The sequence below is a fragment of the Dunckerocampus dactyliophorus genome, chromosome 3, assembly GCF_027744805.1.
Source record: "Dunckerocampus dactyliophorus isolate RoL2022-P2 chromosome 3, RoL_Ddac_1.1, whole genome shotgun sequence".
In the NCBI taxonomy this organism is placed as follows: domain Eukaryota; kingdom Metazoa; phylum Chordata; class Actinopteri; order Syngnathiformes; family Syngnathidae; genus Dunckerocampus; species Dunckerocampus dactyliophorus.
This window is the reverse complement of record NC_072821.1, coordinates 33,638,495-33,656,860: the sequence shown is the minus strand read 5'-3', so window position 1 is coordinate 33,656,860 and position 18,366 is coordinate 33,638,495. Positions and strand designations below refer to the sequence as shown.

At 43.0% G+C, this 18,366-nt stretch overlaps 1 protein-coding gene across 12 annotated transcripts in view; it reads left to right on the top strand.

Annotated features, from left to right (window-relative positions):
- tjp1a (tight junction protein 1a) overlaps nucleotides 1-18,366 on the top strand; it is a 155,590-nt gene that overhangs the window by 121,298 nt on the left and 15,926 nt on the right. For 5 of the 12 annotated variants that reach the window (XM_054771566.1, XM_054771570.1, XM_054771565.1 and 2 more), the window contains 11 exons: nucleotides 1,469-1,577; nucleotides 1,690-1,909; nucleotides 2,668-2,852; nucleotides 3,647-3,742; nucleotides 7,255-7,281; nucleotides 10,278-10,360; nucleotides 11,680-11,890; nucleotides 12,193-12,293; nucleotides 13,800-14,150; nucleotides 16,088-16,327; nucleotides 17,551-18,357. In XM_054771566.1, coding sequence (XP_054627541.1) covers nucleotides 1,469-1,577; nucleotides 1,690-1,909; nucleotides 2,668-2,852; nucleotides 3,647-3,742; nucleotides 7,255-7,281; nucleotides 10,278-10,360; nucleotides 11,680-11,890; nucleotides 12,193-12,293; nucleotides 13,800-14,150; nucleotides 16,088-16,327; nucleotides 17,551-18,357 — 2,430 coding nt within the window. The remainder of the gene's footprint in view (nucleotides 1-1,468; nucleotides 1,578-1,689; nucleotides 1,910-2,667; nucleotides 2,853-3,646; nucleotides 3,743-7,254; nucleotides 7,282-10,277; nucleotides 10,361-11,679; nucleotides 11,891-12,192; nucleotides 12,294-13,799; nucleotides 14,151-16,087; nucleotides 16,328-17,550; nucleotides 18,358-18,366) is intronic. The other 7 variants (XM_054771576.1, XM_054771568.1, XM_054771567.1 and 4 more) reach the window with 3 other exon arrangements.

Here is an 18,366-nt window from a genome sequence, read left to right as displayed (position 1 = left end):
AGATGACATATCAATCATGTATTTTTAATGTCATCTGTCTCCGGAAAATGAAAACGGGCCCTGCCCTGTAGCTGGTTGATAGTCGTTGACATCAGTTAAATTTGTTTTTCCACATCACATCATCGTGGGAGGAACATCTGGTGGCTAACCAATGTTAGCGGCCCACACGATCTTTAACGAATCAATGGGGGACTCCATGGCCACAACAGTTGGGGGAATACAGTACAATGTACTTTATCTGTCAGTCTGTGAGTCATTACCAAGCCGTGCCTTGGGTTATAAGACTCCCCTTGTGTCCAGTGTGAAGACACAATAGAAGTTGTTCTTGCTCTCTGACCCCTTGAACAGTTGTCTTTGTGTTTCACTGAGCGCCTGTGGACTGGATGACGGTGATGCTATTGATGTCAGCTTCTTGCCCATTCTAGTGCGTTTGTACAGACTACAATGTTGACTTGAAGTCAGCAGAACACACTACGTAACCTGACAGCACAGTAAGATGGTCTAGTAGTTTTAATTGGTCCCTTTTTATCAGGTAAACGATACATGGCTTCTCCTCCCCGCCAGCTGCTTAGATCGCTTTGTGTTTGTGTGCGGACAAACATGTTCAAATTTCCTGGACATTGTTCTCGGTCTTTTTGTCCCCGGTGTGCTTGTGGAGATAAAGACATCAAATCGTTCCTGTTTCTGGAAAGGATGAAGGTGTCATTCTGAAGTCCAGTGATTCAGCCCATGTGTTTCTGCTTCCGCCGCTCTCCCTCAAGCAAAGTCAATAAACAGCACTTATTGTATTTGGGAGGGTAGCAGGACATGAGGGGGAGGCGGTTAGAGTTGTAGGGGAAGCGTTGTGAAGCTTCTGATGACAAACAGCTTTTAAACTTTGCTTAACTCTTTGAATTCAGCCATATTGGTTGCTCACACAAATATGGCTGCTCAGTTGTCTAAAGCAGGGTTTTTCGAAAGCCTTAGCATTGTGTCCTAACATTTAATCACACTTCAAGGCCGTGCTTATCAACAAACATTGTTTCTTTACACTGTTGTTGCCAGTTTGAGCCCATCCACATGCTTCCCTCATGGGCAGCAGATGGCATGGCAAGCCAGACAGCTACAAGTCAACTGTGAGTCATCTGGTGGGCTTAAGGCGTAACTGCATTTTTCACTTTCTTTTCTGTCGTATTCCTCTCACTACAAGCTTTCCAGTGCCTCCCATCTGGCACCCCTCAGGGTAGGCAAATCTCACACTTTGAAAAACCACTGCTTTTTACAGATTTCGCAGCTGAAATCATTCAAATACTTGTCTATTTATCAGTACAGTGTCCTATTAAGGATTAGGGATGGGTACCGAATTCGATACTTCTATGGGATTCTGGTGTCTTGTGACACCCCGAATAAACATCAAACAGTGTTTTACATATTGAAGATGATTGTTTAGCAAACCGCTTCATCTTTTACATATTTGTTGTGCTTGTAGGTGAACAATGTGGACTTTGCCAACATCATTCGAGAGGAGGCGGTGCTATTTCTGCTTGATCTGCCGAGAGGAGAGGAAGTTACAATCCTCGCTCAGAAGAAGAAAGATGGTGAGTAATGACTACTTGAAACACATCAACCATCTGTTCCAGAATACCAGAATCATTTAAAAATGTTGCTTTAACAATTCTTTTTTTTTTTTTTTTGTTACATCCACTTTAGTGTACCGGAGGATAGTGGAGTCGGACGTGGGCGACTCTTTCTACATCCGCACACATTTTGAATATGAAAAAGAGTCACCGTATGGATTAAGCTTCAACAAGGGTGAGGTGTTCCGTGTGGTCGACACTCTCTACAATGGCAAATTGGGCTCCTGGCTTGCTATCCGCATTGGCAAGAACCATCAAGAAGTGGAGAGGGGCATCATCCCCAACAAGAACAGGTGAGTCAGACTTTTATTACCTGTACTTTCAACTGGACAATTGGAAAACAAACCATGCTACTTCAATTCCCCTTCCATCTTTGAACATGTTTTGCCTATATGAACATACTTGAAATAAGACATGATATGCATTCAGAATTATGACCTGCAGATCTTATAACCAAAGTAAATCCAATTACCGTAATTTCCCGTGTATAATCTGCATCAGTATATAAGACACACCCACTACATTTAGAGTAAAAAACAGATTTGTTTTTATACAAGATGCACTGGTGTATAAGCCGCACGTGCCCACGTCATAAAGTGGCATATTATGGCGTGCACGAGTCCGTGAGGACCGGGCAGCTCGTTATTTGACATGAGCCAATCATGAGCCATGAATAAACCCATTGGAAATTGCAGGGGATCATTACTCAGTATGACAGTCTGACTCACGGTTTCATCTTACAAACAACATTAAACTCATCACACAGCAAATAACACTCAACCGTTATACCTCAGAAATATAGAAACATGTATCAGTGCAAGTTTTATTTAGCAAAATGATACGTAGGAAAACGGACTACTTTGTTAGACACAGTGTTTGGCCGCACGATAACCAAGACAGTGTATGAAAACCGAGACATATTTTTGGCAATCCCACGTAAACCGATGCGTACTATAACCGAGGTACCTCTGTAGTTTGAAATAAACAATGACTACTATCCTAGCTTTTCTTTTAAGGTCTTAACAACGAATCCTACTTTTCTTTGCTTCAGGGCTGAGCAACTGTCCAGTGTGCAGTACACCCTCCCCAAAACACCAGGGGGCGATAGAGCAGATTTCTGGCGCTTCCGTGGCTTGAGAAGCTCAAAGAGGAATTTGCGGAAGAGCAGGGAGGACCTTTCAGCACAGCCAGTTCAGACAAAGTTCCCCGCCTATGAGAGGGTGGTGCTGAGGGAAGGTAAGCAGGGTTGAAGGCGTTGACATTAATCAAGTTGGGAATCTCACATTTAGATTGTATTGTTGGGTCGGGGTCTTTGAGCTATTTACATGAAGTCTATCCCTGGGTTGTTTTGCACTGCTACTTGCTGTTTGTCATGCAGAATTACAGTTAGTAGTAATATGTTGTGGTAGCCACGTATTGAAGGTTGTGACTAGCGGTGCCCGATAATTATCCAGCCGCTATGGCATGATTATGACATGATATCAATAAATGCGATAATATTATAAATACCTCAGATAACCAGTAACGGGGTGAAATTACCTGTACTGTATGGGTGAACAAATCAAGCGCTCTTTTTTTCTCCTGCCTGTGACGTTAACGGCCTGTCGTAACTTCCCCTGAGCTCATTCAAACATTGCGTGCTATTTGCACCAAATGCTCCGCGATGCGGGGGAAAAAAAACATCGTGCACACAAAAAACCTTTCAGCTACCTGAAACGCCAGCACTGCAGCGTTTGAAAAGTGCAAAGGGTTTGCCAGAGACCTCCGTGGCGTCACACCAGGTGCTCGGAGCATGTACCCGAATACAGTGCACTTTGCTGGACCACAGCATGTGGCTCCCGCCGCTCTATACTCTGGTTCTCCTGGTATTAGTAACGTGGTAGTAGTAATGTCATGACATTTGATTAGGACAGCAGGTACAGATACACGTACAGGTACAGTTGGTCAAATCAAAATTTGTTCCAGTCCTTGTTACCTCCGGGTGTGCAAATCTCTGGTTGTGACCTTGACATGCTCTTGATCACTCACAGCTGGGTTCCTGAGGCCGGTGGTCATCTTTGGACCGATAGCAGACGTGGCAAGAGAGAAACTGGCACGAGAAGAGACGGATATTTTTGAACTGGCAAGTAAGTAGTCAAAGACGAGTCTTCGTTTGTTCAGTGTGTCTTAATGTGTGCTGTGTAATGTATGTATAATTAAAGCTGCGCTTTGTGCTAAAAATATCCACAACTATTTCGGTGTTGCAGTGTGCATGTAACAGATGTTGAAATCAGTATTGGGTCGTTGCCTGTGTTTACAGATCTCGCACATTGTCAGGTTGCAATTTCATGCAGCAGGTCTTTGAACACAACTGCAATGAAGACGCGTTAAGTAAAATGTTAAACTAGGGTGTCATGGCTAAATTGTTCTCTTTTTTTTCTCTAATATGTTTATAAGTCATGCTTTCAAATTTACCGAAGAGTCATCATCCATCCATCCATTCATCCATCCATCCATCTTCTACCGCTTATCCGAGATCGGGTCACGGGGGCAGCAGCCTAAGCAGGGAGCCTAGACTTCCCTCTCCCCAGCCACTTCGTCCAGCTCCTCCCGGCAGATCCCGAGGCGTTCCCAGGCCAGTTGAGAGACATAGTCTCTCTAACGTGTCCTGGGTCTTCCCCGAGGCCTCCTACCGGTTGGACGTGCCCTGAACACCCCCCTGGGAGGTGTCCGGGAGGCATCCTGACCAGATGCTCAAGCCACCCCATCTGGCTCCTCTCAATGCGAAGGAGCCTCATCTCCAAGGGAGAGCCCAGCCACCCTCCGGAGAAAACCCACCTCGGCCACCTGTACCCACGGTCTTGTCCTTTCCGTCACCACCCAAAGCTCATGACCATAGGCAAGGGCAGGGACGTAGATTGACCGGTAAATTGAGAACTTTGCCCCTCGGCTCAGCTCCACCCCCACCACAACGGGCCGAAGCAGAGATCCGCACCACTGCAGACGCCACACCAATCCACCTGTCGATCCTGCGCTCCATCCCTCCCTCACTTGCGAACAAGGTACTTAAACTCCTCCACTTGGGGCAGGATCCCATCCCCAACCCGGAGATGGCATTCCACCCTTTTGAAACTCCTTCTGACAGGGGACTTTGCCAGACGTTCCCAGCAGACCCTCACAATACGTTTGGGCTTCTGACCGGCATCCTCCCTCACCATCGGAGCCAACTCACCACCAGGTGGTGATTGGTTGACAGCTCCGCCCCTCTCTTCAAGCAGTGTCCAAAACATGTGGGCTCAAGTTAGACGACATGACCACAAAGTCGATCATCGAACTGCGGCCCTTCTTTAGTGTCCTGGTGCCAGGTGCACATATGAGCACCCTTATGCTTGAACATGGTGTTCGTTATAGACGATCTGTAAAGAGGACAGAAGTCCAATAAAAAAATACCCCTCGGGTTCAGATCAGGGGGGCCGGTTCCTCCCAGTCACACCTCTCCAGGTCTCACTGTCATTGCCAGAGGAAAACACCTCACTTCACACCGGTGAACATCCAGGGAGAGGACATAGAGTTGGTAGACAGCTACAAATTCCTGGGTGTTCACCTTAACAACAAGCTGGACTGGTCCGTCAACACCCACGCCCTCTACAAGAAGGGCCAGAGTCGCCTCCACCTGCTGAGGAGACTGAGGTCCTTTGGTGTGTGCAGGACTCTTTTACGGACCTTTTATGACTCTGTGGTGGCCTCAGCCATCTTCTATGCTGTGGGCTGCTGGAGAGGGGGCAGCACGGACAGGGACAGGAGCAGAATCAATAGGCTGATCAGGAGAGAGAGCTCTGTCCTGGACGGTCCTCTGGACTCTGTGGAGGAAGTGGGGGAGAGAAGGATGTTGACTAAGCTGACATCCATCATGGACAACACCTCTCACCCCCTACATGACACTGTGGGTTCCCTTAGCAGCTCCTTCAGCAGCAGACTGTTACACCCACGGTGTAAGAAGGAGAGGTTCCGCAGGTCCTTCATACCGACCACTGTCAGGCTCTACAACACCTGCACCACCTGAACCATGTTGTAGTCACGATGCCTTACTTTACTTTACTTTACTGTTCTCTTTACTTGTCTTGCTTGCTTGCTGCTGTAACAAGTAAATTTCCCCGCTGTGGGATAAATAAAGTACATACAATACAATACAATACAACATGAGTGTTGAGGTCCCCCAGCAGAACAAGGAAATCCCTCTAAGGACTCCAAAAAGGGCGGGTATTCTGAACTACTGTGGGGCGCATAAGCGCAAACAACAGTCAGGACCCGTCCCACCACCCGGAGGCGAAGGGGAACTACCCTCTCGTTCACCGGGTTAAACTCCAACGTGCAGGCCCTGAGCCAGGGGGCCAAGAATTGCCACCCCTGCCTGTCGCCTCTCCCTGCTGGCAACGCCAGAGTGGAATAAAGACCAACACCTCTCAAGAGGACTGGTTCCAGAACCCTTGCTGTGTGTTTGGGTGAGGCTCCTTCCCCACCAGAGAGGTGACATTCCTCGTGCCAAGAGCTAGCTTCTGCAACCGAGGATCGGACCGCCAAGGCTCCCACTCTTTGGCCCCTCCCACGATCGTGAGCTCATGGGAGGGGCGACCCATGTTACCTCTTCGGACAGTGCCCGGCCGGACCTCATGGGTGCAGGCCCGGCTACCAGATGCTCGCCATTGTGCCCCACCTCCAGGCCTGACTCCAGAGGGGGGGCCCGGTGATCCGCATCCAGGCGAGGGAAATCTTGGTCCATTGGGGTCTGTTGAGCCACTTTTTGTCTGGTCCCTCCCTAGGACCTGTTTGTCATGAGTGACCCTATCAAGGGCGTAAAAGCCCCCGACAACTTAGCTCCTAGGATCATTGGGGCACGCAAACTCCTTCACCACGGTAAGGTGGTGGCTTAGGAAGGAGGTTATGAGAAACAAATAAAATAAAGTTTGGAAAACTTGGTTGCGGAAAAAGTTACAATGTTACAAGAACAAAGTCCCAATATTATGGTAATAAAGTCATAATTCTGACAAATAGTTCTGAGAAATAGTTCTGAATAATTATGAGAGAAAGAAGCAACAGCAGAAATAGAAAAAAATAATTTTATGAGAATAAAAATGAAATATTAAGAGAAAAAAGTAATATTCTAATCAGGAAAAAAGTAGCAAATTTACAAGAATAAACTTGTAATATATAATAGAAAATATAATGTCATTTTAGTAGCATAGAGCTGAAATATTAAAGAAAAATATGTTATAATTTAATAAAATATTCAGAGAAACAAAATACGGTTGCAGTCTTTGAAAAATATGTTAGGGAGAAATGTATAATATGGGAATAAAATGAAAATATAATGGGAATGAACTCATAATATTACCTAAAGAAAATGTATGACTGTTATCAATGTGCAAAGTTGCACTATGCGGCCCTGATTGGAAAAAAGTTTGGACAGCCCTGCTATAATCATTCCACCCATTCCAATAAGTCATTAAAAAAAAAGCATTCAGTAAGTCTTTAAAGCCCCCAAATAAACATGACATCCGTGAGCGCAAACTCAACTATTTGATTTGGGACGGACGTAAGAAATGTTTCCATGTGTCTTTATCACTTTGGTGATCTTTGTGTAACTGTATTGTCTTTTCAGAAACACAGCAACAACAAGGAGGGGAAAGTATGTCATTCAGTGCATCAACTTGCATTTGCTTTATTTGATTCAAAGAATGGCAGATGGTGAATCAGCGAGCATTTAGTAGTTGGCTCGCTGGTAGATTTAGGGGAATACCACTTGATTGAAGAACTTGCAGTAACAATCATGCCCAAATGCCAAACACTGCCTTGCAAGACTGAACATAGGGCCTGCTATTACCTGCCGTGTACTAACTCACTACCAACACTGCATATCAGCATATATGAAGTACTGTGATCTCATGAGACTGCGTAACCAATCCAATATCTACCCATCCAATTTGTACCTCACTTAGTTTGTTAGTTAGATACACAATACATAAAGGATGGAGGTATTGATAGCCCCAGTAATAATAGGAATCAGGGAATTGTTGTGTAAAGGACTTGAATCCTGCAATTGAGTGGTATTCTCATGTGAAAGTGTAGTTGCATCATGTGGAAAGGCCCCAGCAAGGCAGCATGCCAACACTGTGCACTCGTGTCCACACAAACGCGGATATTTCCGCCTTTTGTCCACACGCAAGCGCAGCTTCTTTTCCCCAAAACCCCCGCATCAGCGTTTGTGAATGGACGAGTAAAAGTGAGCTTTTTGGCTTGTGCCATGTGTCTCGTGTAGTTCGATCTTATTTCATGACGGAACATTTGACAGTCGTTTAGGGGTGGTCTCATTTCATGTGCCTCATTAAACACACACAGGTGATATTAAAAAAAAAAAAAAAAAAACATTCACGTTTTTTGGGCCTCATTGAAATGAACACTGATTTTAAAGATACAGTCGTCCCTCGCAATATTGCGTTTTTTTTTTTAGAAATGAATTCATAAATGAGCGCTGTTTTGTGGTAGACTGTGGTCTATTATTAGTCAAAACATTGAAATACAAGTGACATGCAGTATACTGGTCACTAGGCGACAGTAATGACACAAAACATTGAGACATTAGCTTACATTACATTACCTTAACACTGCATGAAGTCATGAACCCACGGCATGGCATGTCCCACATAATGGAGTGGAAAAAAAGGTTTTCCTTCCATTCCGTGTGGAAGTGGTAAGTTTTTAGCTTTTTAAGTTTAGAAAAAAAAATTGAGGCTAAGTGGATAGCTCGCCAGCTTGCGGCTGTCTCGAGTCCCTGCAGCATAAGAGTTGCACAATGTGGTGTAAACAATGACTAACAGGAGTGTAAAGGTGACTATAGGGGTGTTATTTCATGTACACAGGGCTCTAATAATGTTAAAAACTGTATACAGAAAGTCATAAACGGGTTTTCTATGCCGAAGCTTCAAAAATATTCAATTTATTAATATTGAATACGATATCGTGGAAATGTATTTATTGCTATAACCGAGGGACGACTAATGTACACGGCGTTGGACGTAATACAGTAATCATTCGACACATTGCGCCTCGAATTTGGTGGCTTCACTCTATTAAGGTTTTACAAAAATATTTTCATTAATAAATCATGCTGTCTTGTGGTTGAATAACTATTATTATTAGTAAAAAGCAAATTGGACATAGTTTTTGCCAAATAGTGCAGCTCGCTGCTTGTTTTCTTTTATTGGGCCCGTGGCACATTGTAGAAATACAATATAAAAAAAAAAAACATTTTTTTTTTTGGAAAAATACAGCAAAAAGGCAAAATGTAACAAGAAGCTGAAATGTTGGTACAAATAACTAACAATAACACTAATCTTTGACTTTAAATATACAGTAAATAAAACACCTTTTATCCTTTTAACATTCAAATATATATATATATATATATATATATATATATATATATATATATATATATAAGTGTCTTGACATTTATCTTTCTGTACATAAAATAGAGTAAAAACTGGCATATTTCAGACAGTTGGGGATTCATCATGATTAATTCATTTAAAAATGATTAATTTGATTTAATAATTTGACAGCCCTAATTGAGATACACTACTTTTTAAAATGTACCCAACACGTTAGGTGCACAAAGTATCCGTATCGGATCGGTATCAGCGATACCAGCCTGACTTTTACTTGGCATCGAATCGGAAAAGAAATGAGTGGCGTGAGGCGCTGTGGGCGAGGCGCTGTGTCACTACACCAGTAAAGTAGTTCTTTGGTGTCAGTGCCTACAATAACAATGTCGCAGGTCACGTCATGTAAATGCTGGCGTTTTTGGAGTGTTTTATTGCCGAAATAGGTGTGTCCCATTACGTGCATTGTTAGCTGCCTCATGCTATCTCTCTAGAAAGCGCAGAAAAGGGAATCACGTGTATTTATGTCTCACATAAGGATTGTGGATGAAACTTCCCCCAACAAAGCACATATTTAATGTAAAGCTAAAGAAACACTTCTGAATCCCACAGTGCCTATTTTACATTTATTTGAAATGTTGGGCTAATTATACGCATTCAAAGGATACAATTTTCTTTGTGGATGAAAAATGTGGAGGTTTTGTGTGTCTTGTGTTGTATGAGTCACTCCCCTTATCATCCTTATGAGAAGAGAATACTCCCCTTAGTGTTTCCAGGCAGGACACCATTTCTTGATTTTGATGTGACTCATAAACCCCTCTACGCATCTTTACTTCAATTCCTGCACTTTACAGTGACTGTGAATTGTCATTCACCCCAAATGACCCTCCTACTCGTATATTTTATGCCAGTGTCTCCCACTAAATACATTTCTGGCAGCGTAATTGATAACCTTACCTGCATTGGCACGCACACAGTCACCTCAAGCCATTTGCATTCATCTATCCAAAACACCTAATGGCTAATGCATGAATTGACTGCCACCCTCATTTTGTCTTGACATCTGTTTTTATAAACACTTGTCCTCTCCTGTACAGAGATGATTCTTCTGTATTTTACAGTTCTTTTTATGGGAGTTGACAACCGCATGCCACAAGGATGACTAATTTGGGCACTGCCTGTCTTTACGGTTTATCTGGAGTGTCGACGTGATGCAGTTACGCTGTCTCTTTGCCTTCCGCAGAAAGCGAGCCACGGGATGCTGGAAGTGATCAAAAAAGCTCTGGCATCATTCGCCTGCACACCATCAAACAGATCATTGACCGGGTGAGAGGAATCCCTGATAAAAGACCACGAAAAGCAAAACACAGAGGTGTCCAAAGTGCAGCCCGGGGGCCATTTGCGGCTCGCAGCTGTTTTTTTAAATTGAAGAATTCTAGAAATATAATTTAAAAAGAAAACTAAAAAAAGAAGAAAAGAAAACAACAAAAATGGGAAAAAAAATCGGCAGTAATTAAGAATTAAGTACAAGAATGAAGTCAAAATATTAAGAGACAAAAGTATGATAAAAGTCGTAATTTTACGAGAATAACATGGTAATATTATGGGGAATTTTTTTTTTGATTCAGTTGAAATATTAAAGAAAAACGTTATTTCGATAAAAGTCGTAATACTATGAAAAACAAACAAAACAATGAATACATTTCTAATTTTTGCAGAAAAGTTATATTGTTACGGAATAAAGGGTTGTATTCTAACGAGGAAAAAAGTCTACGAGAATAAGCTCGTAATATTATGAGGAAAAATACTGTTAGTCTTGAGCTATTAAAGGAAAATATGTTTTTTTTTTAACATCATAATTTTATGAGAAAAAAACAAAAAAAAAAGCTTTAGTTTTTTGAAAATTAGGTTGGGGAAGAAGTTATAACACGAGAATAAAGCCATATTATGGGAATACAGTAATATTATAGAAAATGTATGAAGATTATTTATGAAGAAAGTTGAAATATTTAAAAATGTAAAAAAAAAAAACCCCAGCAAAAATGGTAAAAAAGAGTGAAGACTGATAATTGTACTAATAAAATTACAAAGCTGAGATGCATTTTTTTTCTTGAAATATATATATATATAACTTCTTAGCATATCTACATGTGTTGCTTTACAGCAGGGGTGTCAAACTCCTGCCATGGAGGGCCGAGACACTGCAGGTTTTCTTTCCAGCCAGTCACTAAAGCAGGTGATTTTAATGATCAGCACCTTCAGTTTGAGGGAAGGAGCTCATCAATTAAATCACCTGCTGAAGAAACTGGTTGGAGAGAAAAGCTGCAGCGTCTCGGCCCTCCAGGGCACGAGTTTGACACGTGCTTTACAGCATATCAAAGTGGCAAAGTGGCCCTCGGTGGGAAACGTTTGGACACCCCTGGCACAACATGTTGAGAGTTTTACAGCCATGCTGTATGGATGGCTCACTGCTGCCCTCTGGTGGATTATCTCTGTTACGGCAGCAAAAGGCTGACATATCAATATTTATGAACGACTGGCTGATTTTTATTTTTTTTAAGTTCAGTGCACATTACTGTATACAGTATATTACTATGATACACATTATTTTTCTTCAACATGGCAATGTCATTTGTGTGTGAAAGGACAAACATGCAGTATTGGACATCACCCCAAATGCAGTGGACCGTTTGAACTACGCCCAGTGGTATCCAATTGTGGTGTTCCTCAACCCAGACACAAAGCAAGGTGTCAAGAACATGAGGACCAGACTCTGCCCCGAGTCTCGGAAGAGTGCCCGGAAGCTGTATGAACGAGCCCTAAAACTGAGGAAGAACAACCACCATCTCTTCACCAGTGAGTCACCTGGGGAGGGCCTATGAGGGGCGACAAAAAAAGTCATCACACGTCCTCATATTACATTTGCTGTGGCCGCGCTTTAGAAACATACAGTTCACATATACTGTAGTTGCTGTTGAAAACCATTTCAGTCCTGGGCGGAATTCTATTTCACAAAATCCCCTCGACAAACACGATGCATTGCAGATGATGATGTCGTTGTAAATGATGTTGCTATATATACTGTATATGTGTATATATAAATACAAATATATATATTTAATAATGCTATAAATAATGAATTGTTTTGTGTGTTTCAGCAACCATTAACTTGAACAACATGAACGATGGTTGGTTCGGAGCACTGAAGGAAACAATCCAGCAGCAGCAAAACCAGCTGGTGTGGGTTTCAGAGGGCAAGGTAAAGCACATGTGGACACAAGCCGTGTTTCATCAAGCAGTACACTTCAGTCTATAGCTTACCTCTTCTGTATCCTGATAACTGATAGAATCCATAACCGTATTTGACCCCATCCCATTGAGGTGCTTCCAGGAGGGTGAAGTCTGTATTCAGTAGATACTCTTACTTGTGACTTACAAATGTTGCCTTACAAGTGTTGCCTTTGGTGCAGCCGGCACTGCTTAGATTTCCAGCCAGTGTCCCAGCATCCTGTCATGGAGCTCTCCCAACATTTTACTGCCATGGATCTCGTCTCAAGACCAAATGAATGGCAGGCTTGTGCTGGAATGGCATCTTATGTAAAAACTGTGCAAATCATTTGAGTGACTCGCTGTGGCCACTGCCTAATGGGAGAGGCTGACATTTGACGTTTGTTCTCAACAGTAACAACTAGGGTTGTCACGAGACAATTCACAATATTGGGTCTACCAGAATGAAGATTTTTATATGACTTTTCAGAAAAGTACACTGAAAAAACATATATTGCAATCTACTAATTTAATCTCTACTGTGTTACACTCGTCTGCACTCTGTGTGTATATTGGAGGCCCCGCCTCCACCCACGGAGACAAAGACACTATGACTGCCAAAAGGACTTACTCCATTCATGCGGTTGTTCTATGAAACAAACGCACCAAGGTGCTGAAAGTGCTGGGTGCTGCGTTGGGCGATATGGACCTTAGCATGTGCACTGTTCCCTCGTTTATCCCAAAATTCAAGATTCAAGAGTTTTATTGCCATATGCACAGTAAAACAGGTAGTTCATAGCCCGCAATAAGTGAAATCCGTGAAGTAGCCAACTTTATATTTTTACTGGTAAATGGTCTTTGTATAGCTTCCACCCCCAAGGCGCTTTGACTCTGTTAGCACATTTACCTACCTAGCACCAGGAGTAACTGGGGGTTCACTATCTGGCCCAAGGCTACTTCGACATGATCACGGAGGATCAAACCCGCACCTTCAGGTTGGGAGACGATCACTCTACCACCTGAGCCATGCCGCCCCCTTTACAGTTATGGTGTTATATTTGTAAATACATTTTATTTTGATGTAAAACAACCCTTTTTTGTGTTATGTTGGTCGAGTTGTTTAGATATTTGAGTTGTCACAGAAGCAAACAGTTTGAGTCAAAGTGAAAGTTCTGCTTGAAATGTATCTTTTCACAAAAAGCTGGTCTTTTCCCTTTTTAAGTCAGGAACTGATATTTTCCTGAGACTTACCTATGTTGTGCTGATTGCTAAAGACTGGCAAAAGGTAGAAACAAACTTTTTTTTTGGATGAAAGACGAGAGTCTAATCTTTGTTTTGGTTGGTTCCATGTTCCATGTCCAACGTGGTGGAAGCGTGTATTACTAAGTGGCTAACTGAGCTGAAATGTACTGCTTGAGAGTATAGATGAAATATCCACAGTGAGTGTATGTTTAGTCATTCTGCTGAAACAAGTGTTGGCCTTTCCTCCAACTCCCAGGCTGATGGGGCAGCAGAGGATGATCTGGATATCCACGATGACCGTCTATCCTACCTGTCAGCACCAGGCAGTGAGTATTCCATGTACAGCACCGACAGCCGCCACACCTCTGACTACGAGGACACGGACACGGAGGGCGGAGCCTACACCGACCAGGAGCTGGACGAAACACTGAACGACGACGTGGGTCCGCCCGCGGAGCCTGCCATCACCCGCTCGTCCGAGCCTGTCCGCGAGGACCCGCCTGTCATCCAGGAACCGCCCGGCTACGCTGGCTACCCGCACGCGCTGCAGTCTGACCCGTTGAACCGCATCGACCCGGCTGGTTTCAAAGCGGCGGCGCCTCAGCAGGTAGCGTTTCTGAGAGCTGTGCGTCTCCCCTGTTGTCTGGAGGACGTGGTGTGCGTTAGGAGGGTGTTCTGGAGGCGCTATTGAATGTTTCTCTTCACAGTTACTGTGTCTTTTATTGTTCTAACGCAATATCAGTGTGATGGTCAAACTACAGTATTGTGGTCAGGTGTTTATCACCGTACTGTGAAAATTAATATACACTATATAGAATTATTTATTTAACCCTTTTGTGTGTTTGTTAACTAATCTTTGTCTGTGTCATACTTTTTTTTGAACAGGGGTGTCCAAACTTTTTCCAGCAAGGGCCACATGCTGAAAAATGAAAGGATGCAAGGGCCACTTAGATATTTTCTATGCTAGGAAGTGATACTGTATGTATTTCAAGAAGAAAACGCATCTCACCTTTGTCACATACGTGAAAAAGCCTCCCCCCCTTTTTTTTTATTTTACAAATATTTCAAGAGTTTTCTTAATCTTCATAAATTTTCTTCTCGTAATATTATGACTTTATTCCCATATAACTTCTTCAAACAAATTTTCCAAAAATGACAACTTTATTTGTTTCTCATAATATTACGTTTCAAAAACATATTTTTCTATTTCAAGTCAGTGCCATTAAATTGGCAATATTTTTCCTTATAATATTTTGACTTTATTCCCATAAAATGACAACTGTTTTTCACATCTGCTGCTGTTTTCTTTTTCTTTCAATTTTCCAGCTATTTCATCTTTCTTGTTGTAGATTTTCTTCTCGTAAATTATAACCTTTCCTAAACCCAATTTTGCAAAAATTGCAGCTTTATCTTCTGTTTCTCATAACATTGCATAAAAAAATGTTTTTTTTAAATGTAATATTTCAACTTTGTGCTCCTAAAAGGCATTATTTTTATTCTCATAAAATTGCAACTTTTTCCTTGTTAGAATCCAACTTTTTTTCTCGTAGTATTTTGACTTTATCCTTGTAAAATTACAGCAGTTTTTTTTCCATTTCTGCTTCCAAATATTTCAACTTTCTTCTTGTAAATTTTCTTCTCGTAATGATTTATTCACATAATATTTTGACTTTATTCTCGTAATATTATAACTTTTTCTGCAACATCAATTTCCAAAAATTACAACTTGGTTGTTTTGTTTGCATCTCATAACATTACGACCTAAAAAAAGGCTTGTTTCTTTAATACTTCAACTCTAAGCTACTAAAGTTTCTGATCATAAAATTACTTTTTTCTCATAAAATATATTTTTTTTCCATTAGATTACAACTTTTTCCTCTCAATATTTTCACTGTTACTGTTGATTTTTCCATTTTTGCTGTGTGTGTGTGTTTTTTTAGTTGTCTTATTAAATGATAATTTTTAGAAGAGTGCCGCGGGCCAGTAAACAAACAGCCATGGGCCACACTTTGGACACCCCTGCTTCAGAACCTAAGATGAACTGTGCCTCTTGTATTCTGTATTAGCACAACGTATCTGTATGACTGTTACTGACTTGAGTGGGAAAAGTAACTTATATTTGTGCAAGTGTCTGTAACAGTATTCATCTATGTGCACTTCTCAATTTGTCATACTCATAATTGGGACTGTGTTGATACCAGAAAGTATTGTGTGCATGTTGAAAACGCCAGTGTTGATGTGACATGTATTTACCGCAATTCGATTCCCAAATCTAAATGTTGATCGTCGGGGTATCTGTTAGTACGAGTAAAAAGGAGTAAGGAGTAGGTTACATGTATTGTTATGGTAGAATTAAAGCCAAATTAGTGTGCTCTAACATTGAAAATGTGTACTAATTCCTAACCTGGGCTAAAAGGAGGTGATGTGATTGGCTCTTTGAATCATTTTGGCGTTGTAGCGAGGCCATGACAATACTAACCCTTGTTTGCAGTGCACCGTAGCGTGTCAGCACGTGTTATTAAACATTTTTGAACCACTTCACAGAAAGCAGAAGCCACTGCCATCCCTAGCAACCCTCAGCAGCCTGAGCCCCTGGCTGAGACAGTGACCCCTGCTGTAAAAACTGTAGGGGGCCCGAGCCCCGCCGAGGCTCCTGGAGCTCTCCGCAGCCAGCCAAGCCCAAGCCCCGAGGCTGGCTCACTAAAGAGGCCCCCGCCTGAGCTAGCCCCTCAGGGTGTCACGTCCGAACCCCGACAATCTGGACTGGCCAGTTCAGAACCAAAGGTATCCAACTGACCCGCCTGCGGACGCTGCGTGATCGGGCCCCGGCTCAGCTCGATCTGACCCGACTGACCGCCTGTGCTGCTGCTGCTGCTGCTGCCTGTCTACCTGCCTACCTTCTTCTGCCACGCTTATCCGTCTCTACTTTAGCCCCCTGCATGTCTGCTGACCACAGTGCTGCCCAGAACAATTAGTTGTGTGTGTGTGTGTGTGTTTAAGACCGTAAACATTTGCATGGGCCAGAGTGCGAGCAAATGCTGTTAAGCAACAGTGGGTGTGGTCGCGTTAGCTGCACTTGAGCAGTGGATGCCTTGCAGCACTCACTGTTACTTCTCCTCTTTGCATGGCCACTAGAGGTACATCTGTGTGCTGCTCTTCCCAATGCCCATGCGACCCAATGTTGTTTTTGTAAAAGTAGCCGTTTATTCCCCAACCATTATCGCTGCGTCTTGAGTGTTGAAATTTTAATGAGGGACGCAAGATTTGGCTGGGAAATGAAGGGTTGCTTCATAAGTACCGGGTTTGGAAATATGTTTAAACAATGTGCTTGTTCTGTCAAATATTAGTGTTGTTAATAAGACAGTGGGTGTCATTTTCCAAACTGCAAACAGTTAAATTGGTGTGAAAGTACTGCCAATTCTATACCGTCACATTCTTTACATCGGGGGTGTCCAAAGCTTGTTTTTTATTTCATTAAGTTAAACAAAAAAACCTCCCCAATAAACAGAAAGAATGGGGGGAAAAGGAGACGAAGCTAAAATGTTGGTACTAATAATTAATAATGATATGCTTTGTCACTGGTAACACAAAGCTGACACAAAGTTTTGACTTAAATACATATAAAATGATTTTTTCACTTTTGCATATATGACCCTCGCTGGAAAATGTTTGGACACCCCTGCTTTACATTCACATGTTTAGGTGAAAATGAATCCCATTGTTTTGATATTTATGTATGTGGATATATTTGCCTTTCATTTTGAAGTCCAGTGTTTTTTGTCATATTTAAAGTGACACTTATTGATAATTCTGTTATAACCTGACCAGTAACCCCTCCCTCTCAGTTTCTCTATTGCAGGTCTTTCCTCACTCATTTCCTCTTCTGTAATTAATTTCACCGACTTGTTTTGATATTCTCCGTTTCTTCACCCTTTCATATCTCATGGTAATATACGTGCTATATGTTGGTGACGCCGCTAACCTCGTGTTTTGTTGTGTATTTGTAGATGTTTCCAAAAGATCCATATAGCCTGGACGGCACAGGGAGACCTGGTCACGCAACAAAAGCTGGGAATTACAACCCTCAGCAGGGATACCACCCTGACCAGCAGCCATACAGAGATTATGACCACCCACCCAATCGGTATGATGTCAGCAGTGGAGGTGGTTATCTGGAACCAAAGTACCGCAATTATGACTCTCAGCCGCCCTTTGAGAACAGTGACCCTCACTATGACCAGCAACAGTGGAGCCCCTACGGCCAGATGCACTCTACTGCCAACTCCCAGGGTTACAGCCCGCGACTGCCATACAGCGACGGCCTCGACTCTCAGTACACCCCTCCACTCCGCTACGATGAACCTCCACCTCAGCAGGGATTTGACGGCCGGCCTCGCTATGGTAAACCCACAGCGTCTGGACCTGTCCGCTACGATGATCCTCCTCCGCTTTCGCCGGGGCATGACCTGCACTACAGCCAGGATTCTCACCTGACGCCGTACCCTTCAGCCGCCCGTTCTCCCGGCGGCCAGCGGCCGACCTACAACCAGGGACCAACGCAACAACAAAAAGGCTACAAACCTCAGCAGTATGACCCTGTTGCTGTCAACTCTCACACCAGCCCCACACCCACTTCCAAAACGGAGGTCACCTCACCTTCACCTGTTGATGCTCCAAAGCCCGACACTGCCAGAAACGAGGATGACCCCGCCATGCGACCGCAGTCGGTCCTGACAAGGGTCAAGATGTTCGAGAACAAGCGCTCGGTGTCCATGGACCGAGCCAGAGATGTGGGAGATTTATCTGGGAACAGGGTAAATTAT